At 52.0% G+C, this 13624-nt stretch overlaps 1 protein-coding gene across 1 annotated transcript in view; it reads left to right on the top strand.

The window, feature by feature from the left end:
* The window catches only part of SH3PXD2B (SH3 and PX domains 2B), a 122458-nt gene extending 110832 nt beyond the window's left edge, over positions 1-11626 (top strand). Inside the window, exon 13 of the mRNA XM_069556057.1 lies at positions 5236-11626. Coding sequence (XP_069412158.1) covers positions 5236-6792 — 1557 coding nt within the window. The 3' untranslated portion in view covers positions 6793-11626. The remainder of the gene's footprint in view (positions 1-5235) is intronic.
* The last annotated feature ends 1998 nt before the right edge of the window (positions 11627-13624 follow it).

Below are 13624 nucleotides of genomic sequence, written 5' to 3'. Positions count from 1 at the left end.
AGATTCCACATGCCAAACAGAGCCAAAAAAAAAAATGTTATGTTGACACTACACTGTAGTCCATTAAGCATTATGTCTTAAAAAAAATGTGCAGACTTTAATTTTAAAAATAATTGCTTAAAATAATGTTACCAGTCATCTGAAACTTCAGTGAGTCATAATCTGTTTGTAACAATGACATCAAAGATCACTGATCACAGATCACCATTACCCATATGATAACAATGAAAAAGTTTGAAATATGATATTGTTCAGTCACTAAGTCCTGTCAGACTCTTTGCAGCCCCATGGTCTTCAGCCCCCCAGGCTCCCCTGTCCTTCACTATCTCCCTGAGTTTGCTCAGATTCATGTCCACTGAGTCAGTGATGCTATCTAACCATCTGATCTTCTGCTGTCCCCTTCTCCTTTTGCCTTCAATCTTTCCCAGCATCAGGGTCTTTTCCATGAATTAGCTATTGGCATCAGGAGGCCATAACATTGGAGCTTCACTTTCAGCGTCAGTCCTTCCAATGAATATTCAGGGTGATTTCCTTTTGGATTGACTGGTTTGACCTTCTTGCAGTCCAAGCAATTCTCAAGATCCTCTCCAGCACCACAATTTGAAAGCACGAATTCTTCAGCACTCAGTCTTCTTTACAGTCCAACTCCCACATCTGTACATTTCAGTACTTCAGTTCAGTCGCTCAGTCGTGTCCGACTCTTTGCGACCCCATGAATCCCAGCATGCCAGGCCTCCCTGTCCATCACCAACTCCTGGAGTTCACTCAGACTCACATCCATTGAGTCATTGATGCCATCCAGCCATCTCATCCTCTGTCGTCCCCTTCTCCTCCTGCCCCCAATCCCTCCCAGCATCAGAGTCTTTTCCAAAGAGTCAACTCTTTGCATGACGTGGCCAAAGTACTGGAGTTTCAGCTTTAGCATCATTCCTTCCAAAGAAATCCCAGGGCTGATCTCCTTCAGAATGGACTGGTTGGATCTCCCTGCAGTCCAAGGGACTCTCAAGAGTCTTCTCCAACACCACAGTTCAAAAGCATCAATTCTTCGGCGCTCAGCTTTCTTCACAGTCCAACTCTCACATCCATACATGACTACTGGAAAAACCATAGCCTTGACTAAACGGACCTTTGTTGGCAAAGTAATGTCTCTGCTTTTTAATATGCTATCTAAGTTGGTCATCACTTTCCTTCCAAGGAGTAAGCATCTTTTAATTTCATGGCTGCAGTCACCATCTGCAGTGATTTTGGAGGCCCCAAAACAATAAAGTCTGACACTGTTTCCACTGTTTCCCCATCTATTTCCCATGAAGTGATGGGACCAGATGCCATGATCTTTGTTTTCTGAATGTTGAGCTTTAAGCCAACTTGTTCACTCTCCTCTTTCATTTTCATCAAGAGACTTTTTAGTTCCTCTTCACTTTCTGCCATAAGGGTGGTGTCATCTGCATATCTGAGATTATTGATATTTCTTCCGGCAATCTTGATTCCAGCTTGTGCTGACTACTGGAAAAACCATGGCTTTGACTATATGGACCTTTGTTAGCAAAGTGATGTCTCTGCTTTTTAATATGCTGTCTAGGTTTGTTATTGCTTTCCTTCCAAAGAACATATGTCTTTCATTTTCACGGCTGCAGTCACTGTCCACAGTGATTTTGGAGCCCAAGAGAAGAAAATCTGTCACTGTGCCCATTTGTTCCCTGCATGCCATGAAATGATGGGACTGGACGCCATCGTCTTAGTTTTTTGAATGTTGAATTTTAATCAGCTTTTTCACTGTCCTCTTTCACCCTCATCAAGAGACTCTTTAGTTCCTCTTCGCTTTCTGCCATTAGAGTGGTATTATCTACATACCTGAGGTTGCTGATATCTCTCCCAGCAATCTTGATTCCAGCTTGTGCTTCATCTAGCTCAGCATTTTGCATGATGTCCTCTGCATATGAGTTAAATAAGCAGGGTGACAGTATACAGCCTTGTCATACTCCTTTCCCAATTTTGAACCAGTTAGTTGTCCCATATTCAGTTTTACTGTTGCTTCTTGATCTGCATACAGATTTCTCAGGAAACAGGTAAGGTGGTCTCGTGTTCCCATCTCTTTAAGAATTTTCCAGTTTGTTGTGATCCACACAGTCAAAGGCTTCCCTGATGGCTCACTGGGTAAATAATCCACCTGTAATGCAGGAGACACAGGAGTCGCGGGTTCGAACCCTGGGTCAGGAAGATCCTCTGGAGGAGGAAATGGCAACCTAGTCCAGTATCCTTGCCTGAAAACTCCCATGGACAGAGAAGCCAGGTGGACTACAGTCCAAAGGGTGGCAGAGAGGCAGACAGGACTGAGCAGCTAAGCACAAACCCACACAACAAGTGCACAGTCAGAGACGTTAGCCTGTCATTGAAAAAGAAAGAGGTGTTTTTCTGGAACTCCCTAGCTTTCCCTATGATCCAAGGAATGTTGGCAAATTGATCTTTGGTTCCTCTGCCTTTTGTAAACCCGGCTTGTACATCTGCAAGTTCTCAGCTCACATACAGATGAAGCCTAGCTTGAAGGATTTTGAACATAACCTTGCTAGCATCTGAGATAAGCGCAATTGCACAGTAGTCTGAACATTCTTTGGCATTGCCCTTTTTGGGGATTGGAATGAAAACTGACCTTTTCCAGTCCTGTAGTGAGAATGACCAAAATGTGACAGGAAGATATGAAGGGAGCAACTGCTGTTGAAAAATGGCACCAATAGACTTGCTCAATGCAGGGTTGCCACAGACCTTCAATTTGTTTAAAAAAAAAAAAATGCAGTATCTGTAGAGCCCAATTGAGTGAAGCACAAGAAAACAAGGTCTGTCTGTATTCACAGTAGCTCTTAGCTTCTCTCTAGTAAATGAAAACTGCCATACATGATGATTAAGAGCACAAATACACAGGGACTTCCCTGGTGGTCCAGGGGGCCTGGGCTCCACCCCTGGTCAGGGAACTAGACCCCACAGGCCCCACTAAGAGTTCACATGCTGCATCCTGCATGCCACGGCTAAGACTCGGTACAGTCAAATAAATAAAAGTAAATTTTTAAAAATGATAAAATTACCTTTTAACAACAACAGAACTAAAAAGAACAAAAATGTTTAGAGCTTCTGCCACGGTACATGGTAGAGTGTACGCTTAGCAAACCCTCCCTGATGTATTAGTTTGATTACCGTTCTGTTTTTGTCCGCTTATGCACATGCTTAGAGTTTAAATTTACGGATGTGCCAGCGATGACTTGTACGCCAAGAATCACCTGTAATCATCACCAGAGCTAGCATGTGTTGGAAAGATGCTGGCCACCCGCACCTAAAGGACTTCCATTTCTCATTACCCTTTCCTGGAGAGACTCCAGTGGGACGTGTTAAGTATCTGCCTGCCACGTGCCTGCTGCGCTCCCAGAGCTCTCCCCTGAAGTTTAATTACTAGTAGGTAGCATTTTCCCTCCTTTACCAAGGCTGCTGCACACATGCCCTTGTGTGGTCGTCATGGAAACCCTGCGCGTGGGTGTGATGTTCTTCCCCTCCTCTCTGTTTCATGGCACGGCGTCTCAGGCCCGGGGCTGACCGGGGCTGTTCAGGCGGCAGGAACTGAGCCGGCCTCTGCTCGGCGCTGCGTCTGTGGCTGCGCTTCCTCTCTGGTCTGGGCGGCAGAGTGCAACGGCAGAACTGCGCCCGCAGCCCTCAGCCTCGGCGGTTTCTCACCTCGGGCACGATTTCCCTCCCCACCCTCAAACAGGGTCCACTCTCCAGGGCAGGGCCCGGTGGTGGTAAGGACTCGGGCTCTGGAGCCTGTTCCCCAGCCTTTGACTCCCATCTGCACCCCTGACATTCTGTGTGAGCCCCTGCGAGTTCTTCAGCTCTCGTGGGGCTCAGCTCTGCAAGTGTACAGTGGCGTGAAAATCCCTGTGTTCTGGCAGTTGTAATGATTAGTCAGCTCTCCGGTGCACAGAGCCTGCTGACATATTGCTATGTATTTGTTTGCTCCAACTACCCTCACCAAGACCACAGACGGATTGGTTTAAACAGCAGAGGTGTTATTTTCTCGTATTCTTAAGGCTGGATGTTCAAGGTCAAGGTGTCAGGTTTAGCCTCTCCTTTGTTCGCAGCCGGTCACCTCGTTGGGTTCACACATGGTCTCCCCTCATGCTGATGTGCTGTGTCCTAATCTCCTCTTATAAGGATAACAATTCACGACCCCACCCCAACGACCCCGTTTTAACCTAATTACCTCTTTAAAATCTCTGTTTTCAAATAGAGTCACGGTCTAAGGTAGGGAGGTTAGGGCTTAGCGTGTGAATGGCGGGGGGGGGGGGGCCCTCAATGCGGCCCATAATATGGAGCATGTACACCTTTCACCCGTGTGAATGCAGCCACATGGTGCTAAACAAAAAGGGGACAGGAAACGAAAGATCTTAGATAATATGAGTGATTCTACCACCATTCCAGTCAGTGAGCGTGTGTCCCAGAGGGAGAGAGAGATGAGAGGGGAGTCTATTAAACTTCCATCAGCATCGGTTCCACTGTATCCAAACGTGAGCGGGTGTGACTCCCACAGTTAAGGATGCACGTTTTTCATACACCATGCCTGTAAACACCAGCCAGCTTCTTTGTCTGGTGCTCAACCAAAGGATCAGGGCTAGTTTGGGCTGTACTGGGGGTTTGTCTTGAACCACTTCAGAATTTTAGCAGACACTGCTGGTGGCCTGCCCTGCATCCTCGCCCCCTGACTGCTTTCCACCCCCTGTGCTCACCTGAGGGTACCACCCCGAAATGGGGGAGGTTAATGTCCAGGTGCTGGGGGACTAGGAGGCAGGAGGTCAGTGTCCCCACCCCATGTCTGATTCTGCACTGTGTCTCATAGGGTCCTGTTGGATTAAGCCCCACTGGCCTAGAGCCTTGACCTGTTCCTAACTGGCGCTCCCTTTCCTCACTTCCGCTTCCTGCAACCATCTCTCAAATTACCTACCTACACCAGAGTTCATGTCTCAAGGACTGCTTTTGGGAGGAATCCTAAAGTAGACAGGCACCTACCCCTGTGTAAGATGCTTCTTACAGTGGTCTCCATAGATGGTCCGCCCCGTAGATACGGTCTGGGAACCTGCCAAATGTGAAATGTCTCTGATTCTAGAGCCTCAGTCACACGTGGGTTCTCCCGGCCCACCCTGGCCCCCAGCCCTGCCTCCATTCTTACTTAGAGCTTTCCTCTGCCCTCCCTTTCAGGTGATCGAGAAGAACTTAAGCGGCTGGTGGTACATTCAGATCGAAGATAAGGAGGGATGGGCCCCAGCGACCTTCATTGACAAGTATAAGAAGACTAGCAATGCCTCAAGACCCAACTTCCTGGCTCCCTTGCCCAGCGAGGTGGCACAGCTCCGGCTGGGGGACACAGCAGCAACGGAGAACAGCTCAGGCAGTGAAGCTGGCGGCCCTTCCCGGCCCCTGCCCGACGCCCCGCACGGCGCGGGGGACTCCGGGACGCCGTGGGCCAAAGACTGGAAGGGTGGAAAGGAGATGCTGAGGAAGGCATCTTCAGACACATCTTCGTGTGCAGGCTACGAGGAGATCTCAGACGCCGACCTGGAGGAGAAACCCAGCCTCCCTCCCCGGAAAGAATCCATCATCAAGTCGGAAGGGGAACTGCAGGAGCGGCAGAGGATGGAGCAGTTCAGGGGTTCTTCACCCAAGCCACCTGGCATGATCTTGCCAATGATCCCAGCCAAACACGCCCCGCCGGCCCGGGACAGCAGGAAAGCGGAGCCCAAACCTGAGAAAAGCAAGTTGTTCCAGCCGAAAAACGAGACGGGGCTGGAGTGCGGCCACAGAGTGCTGGCCAAGGAGGTGAAGAAGCCCAGCCTGCGACCTGTCTCCAGATCCAAAGCTGGCCCGCCGGAGGAGAAGCCGGAAGCCATTCCCCAGAACCTTTTCTTGAAGTCCAAACCTCAGGTTAGGCCAAAACCAGCTCCTTCCCCCAGGACAGAGCCACCTCAGGGCGAAGACCCAGTGGACATCTGTAACCTCCGGAGCAAGCTCAGGCCTGCCAAGTCCCAGGAGAAGGCCTCTGTAGATGGAGAGAGCAGCCTCCAGGCAGGAGGAGGCCAGGATGGGGCCTTCAGTCGTGGCTTCCCTCCAGGGGAGGGGCCTGGCCGTGCCCAGGACAGGACGAGCAAGCAGGAGGGACCCAGCCCAAAGGAGGCGCCCTGCAGAGCCCCTCCAAGGCCAGCCAAGACTGCCGATCCTGTGCCTAAGGGTGCACCGGTCCCTCTCCAAGAGGCTTCCCTCCAGAGACCTGTGGTCCCGCCTCGGAGACCGCCACCCCCTAAGAAAACCTCCTCATCGTCTAGGCCCCTTCCAGAGGTCAGAGGGCCCCTTCCAGAGGTCAGAGGGCCGCAGCGGGAGAGCAGCGAAGGCAAGGCAGCTCCTGCCCCGGGCCGGGCCCTGCTTGTCCCCCCGAAAGCCAAACCTTTTCTCTCCAACTCCTCAGGGGGGCAGGATGACATGCGAGGCAAAGGTGGGCTGGGGCCACGGATGATGGGCAAGATGGGAGAAAACAAGGAGAAAGTGGCTGCAGGCCCCTTCCCCAGCACCGACGGCCCGAAGGACTTGTACGTGGCCGTGGCCAACTTTGAAGGAGACCAAGATACCAGCGGCTTCCAGGAGGGAACAGTGTTTGAGGTCCGGGAAAAGAACAGCAGCGGCTGGTGGTTCTGCCAGGTCCAGAGCGGGGCCCCATCCTGGGAAGGGTGGATTCCTTCCAACTATCTCAGAAAGAAGCCCTAGCTGCCTCCTCTCCTGCCTGGAGGTCTTGCGCGTCCCTGCTGGCTTTACCCACATATTTAATATGCCTCTTAATTTATCATCCTCCACGCAACATCAAAGGAAGGAAGAATGGAATACTGTGGTTTCTTCCTGGGGTGGAGAGTGATTCCTCCCATCGTAGCATCCCCTGGAGGCTTTGAGGCCACACCCCTTTCTCTCGACTCGACATCCCTGCCTTAAGGCCAGTGGCATTGCCGCCCAGCAGCTTGCTGCCCACCCAGCAGTGGGACCCTGACTCTCTGAGGCTTCTGGGACCAGAACCCATCATCTGGAGAAACTGCAGAAAGGGTGTCTCGTTGCTCGGATCAGACAGAGTCCTAAGAACGTCCCCAGCTTCCTACCCAGTTCATTCATGTCCAGCGACTTGATTCACTTGCTTCCCAAATGCCTGGTCCCAGAAAGAACTTTCTCGTGTAGAAGTCGGCTCCGTTGCTGATTCCAGGGAGGTGTCCTCTTCCCCAAGGCCTCAGGTCCCCGGGCCTCTCAGGTTCAAGCAGATGCAGCTTCCCCAGGCATGAGGCCTGGAGGCCCACCCAGCCATCCTCCCTTCTGTGCTGGGACCCTGATCAGTTCTAGAGGAGTGCGGCCAGCTGCAAGCACGCTTCACTTTCCTGCTGCAGACTCTGGTCCAACCCAAGGCATTTAAACAAGAGTCCCCAGTCTGCTTTTGGGGGGCCTTTCACTTCTGCCTCCCTAGTGCAAGAATCTCAGTTTGTTTGAGAAAGGGGACCATTCACAGGGCACACCCCCTGTGAACTCCTCTTTGCTGAGTAGCTAATTTGTGCCAAACACTGTACTTGGCACTTTCCCTTCATGTGGAGCCCTCACAATAGCCCTCTCTGATCCAGTGTACCTGTTTTATAGATGAGAAACTGGGGTTCGGTGTGCCCAAGGGCACACTAGCTGGGAAGAGGAGGGAAGGGGGTGTGAGTCTAGGCTGGCCTGACTTCCATGCCTGTGCCCTGTGAGAGCCAACCAGGCAGGGGAGAGGGAGATGCCGGCGGGCTGCCCTGGGTGTGCGTCAGGGGGCCACGTGGCTGCTCCCCCTCCCACCACCCCTCCAATCCCTTGTGGCATCTGCTGAAGGCTCCCCTGAGCCCCCACAGCTGCACCACCCAGGGGCTGCCCAGTACCCTGGTGTTGCCACGGAGCCCTGCTTCCTGCTCTTGTGCTGGTGCCCCCCGGGGGATAGAGCTGATGAAGCAAGGGGAGCCAAGGTGGTCTCACATGCCAGTCCCAAGGGACCCCAGTGGCTCCAGGGCTAGCAGCTGGATCTTCAGCAGACTGAGCAGAGTTAAGCAGTAGCCCCATGGGGGGCCCAGGGGCCAGGCAGAGCCTTCTGTCTCTCTCCGCTGCTGCTTCCTGCTGCTCTCTGGTTCTCGGAGAGTAGTTTCCTTCCTTTTCTTCTTTTTCCACGCACCCGCCCTCTCTGTGTTCTTGCGGGAAACAACCCAGGGCAGCCCTTGCACCCATTTGACTGATGTGGTTCACTGAGGCACACAGAGGCACAGTTACACTACAGAACAAGAATCAGGACCCAGGGTTTCTGGCTCCTAGCCCACAGCCTGTGGCCCAGCTTGCCTGGGCTGGGGAACAACGTGAGGGCAGCACACGCCCTCTACCCCCTTCTCTGCAGGGCGGGAAGTAGCCCCGTCCTGCCCCAGAGGCTCTGACTCGGAGCCGTCATCTGCTGCCATGCTCTTGTGGCCTCCTGGGGGCTGCTCGCAGGGCCAAGGACTGACGTGCAGACAGTCCTCTATGCTCTCCCCCGACTCCCATTCCCCCCCGCCCACTGCTGTGTGGGCTGTGGACGCTGCTGCAGGAGAAGGAGCCTCCCCTGACCCACAGTAGCATCCTTATTCCTTCCTTCAGCAGGTCTGCACATCCCACACCCCAGAGTCTGGGGCAGGGCTCCAAGGTTCCCTTGCAGGAACCTCCAAGCTTGCCTCTTGGCCCTGTGCCCAGAACTCTGGGGGGGTCAGAAGCAGCCAGGGGCAGGAGGGAGAACGGGAGAGGGCCGTCCACCCTCCAAGGTCCCCTCATCTGGGGGGAGGCCCTGTAGCATGCTTCCCTGAGTTTTTGACCCACGTTGGTTTAAACACCATTTGTGAAGCTGTTATGTAGGATTTGACTACCTTTCAAAAGATGCAACTCTCAATTTTTTTTTCCAATTCTTTCTCTGCGTTCATGAAACTTTTCTACTATTTTGTGAGCACCTACTATGTGCCAGGCGTTGAGTAAAGGCCAGGCCGTGGGTGGCTCCATGCCTGGCTGTGAAGAGCTTGGGTTCTTGTGTGCAGATTCCACTGAAGGGGTTTGTCTTTGACCTCATCTCCTCCTCCCAGGGGTCAGCTAGGTGGGAAGGACCGCCTCTCCCTTTCCCAGGGCAGAAAGTTTTCCCTGCACTTGAAAGAATCCGCCTTTTTACTATTATTCTGGCATGAACTGAAGGTACTAAAGCCACACTCCTCCCTCTTCACCATTCTTTCTCGAGGATGCTTCTGTAGCCTGAGTCTCATCTCTCCAGCTCTTCCTATCACAGTGACGGCACTTCCCCAGGCAGCTGCAAGGGGTGGTCCCAGTGGCTAGGGGCGCTCCCTCGCTGTCCTCACCTGGCGACCTAGGTTCACACCATGACTGTAGCCACCACTCTGTGAGCCTTTGCTGGAACAAAGGTAACTTCCTGGACCTGGAGTCCCCACCGCGGCACATGTCATAGGAATGGCGTGGGGCCATAGGAGTATCTGCCGTGCTGAGTGCCAGGCAGGTTACCGGTGCTCAACACTCCCTCCTTTATCACCCTCCTCTCTTCAGCCCTGTGAGGTGCATAGGGTCACCCCAGTCTGCAGTGAGAACGTTGGGGTTCAGAGGATGAAGTCACGTGCCCCGTGTCATCCAAACAGTGACCAAGCCAAGACTTGAATCTGGGAATTTTTCTCCCCAGGGCCCATGACCTTTCCTTTGCCATCAGCAGTGAAATGTTGATGATGCTTTCAGGGAAGCAGTTACCCTCCCTCTTAATTCAGATTTTTCCTCCCCGGCCCCACAATCACAGATGTCAGTAGGTCACAGGCCAAATGCCAGTCCAGAAAAGACAGGCATCCTTGGGATGGCTATTTTATCTTACATCCTAGGGCAAAACTACAGCTCGTGGTAACACTAAATCTTTGGGGAAAACTGAGTTTTAGGACCACTGCTTGATAAAATAAGCCTTTGCTTGAGTTTTTTATTCTGAATTTATTTGCCATCTGATGGCTTTACGTCCTAGTCTCAGGATGAGACTTGGGGAGAGCTAGGCTGCAGCTGGAGCCCTGCCAGGCTGCCCGTAGGTGTTGGGCGTCCTCCACACAGCCTCTCCCTGTGATTGGTTTCTTAGGCCAAGCTCTTGGCCTTAAAACGTTTCTGGGCCCACTGGGGATTTCCTCATCAAGTAGAATGTAGGAAAACAAACTTGCCACATTAAAGGACCAGTGCCAAATCTCCCCAAAGTTTGGAAGGCCCTCTGCTTAGGCTGAGAGATGGGACAGTCTAGTATTTATTCAGTTTGTACTGAGTGGGATGGAGAAGAAATGGCTCCTGCCCTCAAATAGCTGGCAGGTCAACATCATCAGGAACAGGAGCGTGCATGGCCCGGCTCAGCTCCCGTCCTCTGTTTCCGAGTCTTGGGCTGCTCTCTGGGAGGTCTCGCCTTCACTTTGGGCTGTGACATTGGACACAAAACAGCCTGAGTCACGTGTGGCAGTCTTGTCCCCTCCTCGATTGTCCAGGCCCCCCCTTCAGGGCCCTGCTGCAAACAGCCATACATACCATAGACCAAAGATGACCTGTCGTCAGACCGTGGGGCCTGAAAGAGGAGGAGACGGGCTGGCACTGAGGCCTGAGGGTGCGGAGAGCCCTCCCTCGGCCTGCAGGAATTGCTCCTGACGGCTAAGCTCGCGTCCAGATGCGCCTCAGCCTGTGAAGATCACAGAGCTGTGGAGTCGCAGGGTTAAAACGAGTGGGCTCCAGAGTGGTCCAGCCGTAGGCTGTACCCTCCAGCCCCGTGGGGGTAACGTCTGCTTTCTGGTGCTACCTTGCCAAGTTTCAAGCCACCCATTGCGTGTCAGCACCCTGCCTTCTCTCCCACTTTTATCTACTCCAAAGTCAGCCTTTTTGGCTCCCCTCGGGGACAAGGGACTCGACGTCTGTTGTCCTTGAAGAGACCAAACCCAGTGCCACAGCCAGCATCCTTCACTTTCGGGCCTTTATAAACATGCGAAAGGAGGTGCCCCCCGCCAGGCTTACTCCAGCAATAAGCAATTCTAACACAACTAAAGGTGTCTGTATTTTAGCCCGGTGTGTGCCTGTCTATGCCATTGTGCCCAAGAGATTGTTAATAGCCACGCCCCCTTCCTTCCCGGGGTAATGACACAGTGGGCGCCCTGGCTACAGCCCGCGTTCCCTGCTTCAGGAAGCCACCGAGTAACGGGGCTGTTTCTGGCATGCCTCCAGAACAGTGGGCACTGATAGCATTGCCCACCGCCTGGTGTCCGCTCCCAGGATGATGCTGGAGGTCTCCGGGTATCTCAGCACTCCTCGCACCCGTGGCAAGCTGACAACTTCTGGTGGTGGTCTTTGTTTCCTTTTAACACAAAAAAAAATACGTGAGCATATATAATGTGAGGGGGAGGGGTGATGAACAATGAATTAGCTGTAGCATGTATAAACTATATACTTTACCATTAGACTCTTTCTTTTCTTTCTTTTTTTTTTTAATAAAAAAGAGTGCTTGACTGGTTTCAAGCTTCATTGTGAAGATGTGTCTATGGATTTTATTTGGCTGAAGAAAGGGTGAGTAGCTTTGTGCCCTCACATCTTGGCCTGGATTCGAAGATCAGAAAGAAGTCTGTGTGAGCTCGGTTTGGGCATTGCTCAGAAATAGGGATGACTTCTCTTTGGGCTCTTGTGCACTTTGATTCTTTTAACTGCAGTATTCAGAAACCAAGAGAACGTGTCCTTGTATTTGCTGGGTGTCTCCTCCATTTGGCCCGGTGTCCAAAGATGGAAAACTTTATGTGTCCAGGGAGCTTGGACCTCTCTCTGGCATTGACTGCTGATGGACAGGGAGATGGTGGGTGTAGCCAGGGTTAGGACTGCCCAGGCCACTTGCTCCTGGGAGGCAGAGAGCATTGCCTGTTGGACTTTCCCAAGGGCTGAGCTAAGGAAAGGCCAACCACCAGTGTGGAGCCTCCTTGGTCCCAGGTGAATCTTTAAACAAAAGGACACAACCACCCACCTTCCTAAGAACGGAAGAATGGAACCAAGCAGAGTCCCTGCACAGAAGAACTTCAAGGGGGAGGGTTTATATACAGTATTCATCCCACCTTGGAGGAAACAGTCTAAAGCAGTAATCTGGTGCACCTTACTTAAGAATCATCTTCATTCCCATAGAAAAGTCATGTGGTTTACCCCCTACTCCTTCCCCTCCCCGCTTCCCCAAGGAGCATTTTCTCCCAAATCTTCCAAACCAGGATGGCTTAGTCACAAGAGTATAACTGCTAATGACTATGGCATGGCTTCCCGGGGCAGGCGCGCAGCGGCCCCAGAGCCTCATAGCTTGGGATGGGAACTGGTCAGGAGTTACAGCTTTGTCTCTCGGGGGTCTCTTACCCATTCCCCTCCTTCAGGTCTGCCTTGGCACTGGCACACTCACCAGTCCTCCTCTCCTGTTGCAGGAATGCCACGCCAAGCACGAGCCCGCTCACCCACAGCTGCAAACACTCCAAGGGGCCATGGTGAGCTCGGGGGTAAAGCTCATGTTGAGGGGCCACTCTTCCCATTCTTTCTCTAGCTCATGTCCATCTGCTCCAGGTGTGACACCTCATCATCTTGCAACCCCCATGCCTCCCAGTCACCAGTTCTCAAATTTCGGTGACCAGAAGGTTTAGTCAGGGAGCTTGCCAAAGTCTGCATGCCTGGGCTGCACCCCCTGAAGGTCAGAATCAGCAGGAATCTGCATCCTTTAAAAGCACAGTGTGGGACTTCCCAGTGGTTAAGACTGTGTTCCCAATGCAGGGAGCCTGGGGTTGATCCCTGGTCAGGGAACTGGACGCCACACGTAGCAACTAAGTGTTCACATGCCACAACTAAAGATCTAAGGTCCCGCGTACTGCGACTAAGACCTGGTGCAGCCAAATAAAAAAAACTTTTAAGTATATTGTGAGGAAACGGTCTGCATGCTGCACTCTGAAGAAATGTCCAAACTCAGCTGCTTGCCTGGCATTGTATAAGTGTTCAAAAATGGTGCTTCATACTAATGTGATCATGTCACCATTATTTTTCTGAGCATTTGCTGTGTGCCAGACCTGGGGGCACATTGCCTACACTTTCATTTCATCCTCAGAATGCTCCATGAAGTAGATACCTGCATTTCACACCTGGGAAGGTGCTAAGTTTCAGGAGGGTGAAGACACTGGCTGAAGGTCTCGCATAGCTAGTACATGGCATGTCTGACCCTAAAACTGACTTTTTTACCCCATAGTATGTCTCCTCCCAAATGCTAACCTAGGCACATTTCTTATCCTGATGTAATTCTTTCCTGGATTCAAAATCATACTCAAGAACTACTTTCTGTTTCCAAAACCTAACGCAATTAAGGGGAAAGGGCTGCTTTTTGTTGAGTACATGCTATTGTCTGGTTGTGAGTCCACGTGCTCAGTCGTGTCCAACTCTGCAACCCCATGGACTGTAGCTCACCAGGCTCCTCTTCTCATGGAATTTTCTAGGCAAGAATCCTAGAGCAGGTTGCCATTTC

This window comes from Ovis canadensis, chromosome 16, assembly GCF_042477335.2.
Source record: "Ovis canadensis isolate MfBH-ARS-UI-01 breed Bighorn chromosome 16, ARS-UI_OviCan_v2, whole genome shotgun sequence".
In the NCBI taxonomy this organism is placed as follows: Eukaryota; Metazoa; Chordata; class Mammalia; order Artiodactyla; family Bovidae; genus Ovis; species Ovis canadensis.
Note: the sequence above shows the minus strand (reverse complement) of the source record. Positions and strands in the feature narration are given on the sequence as shown.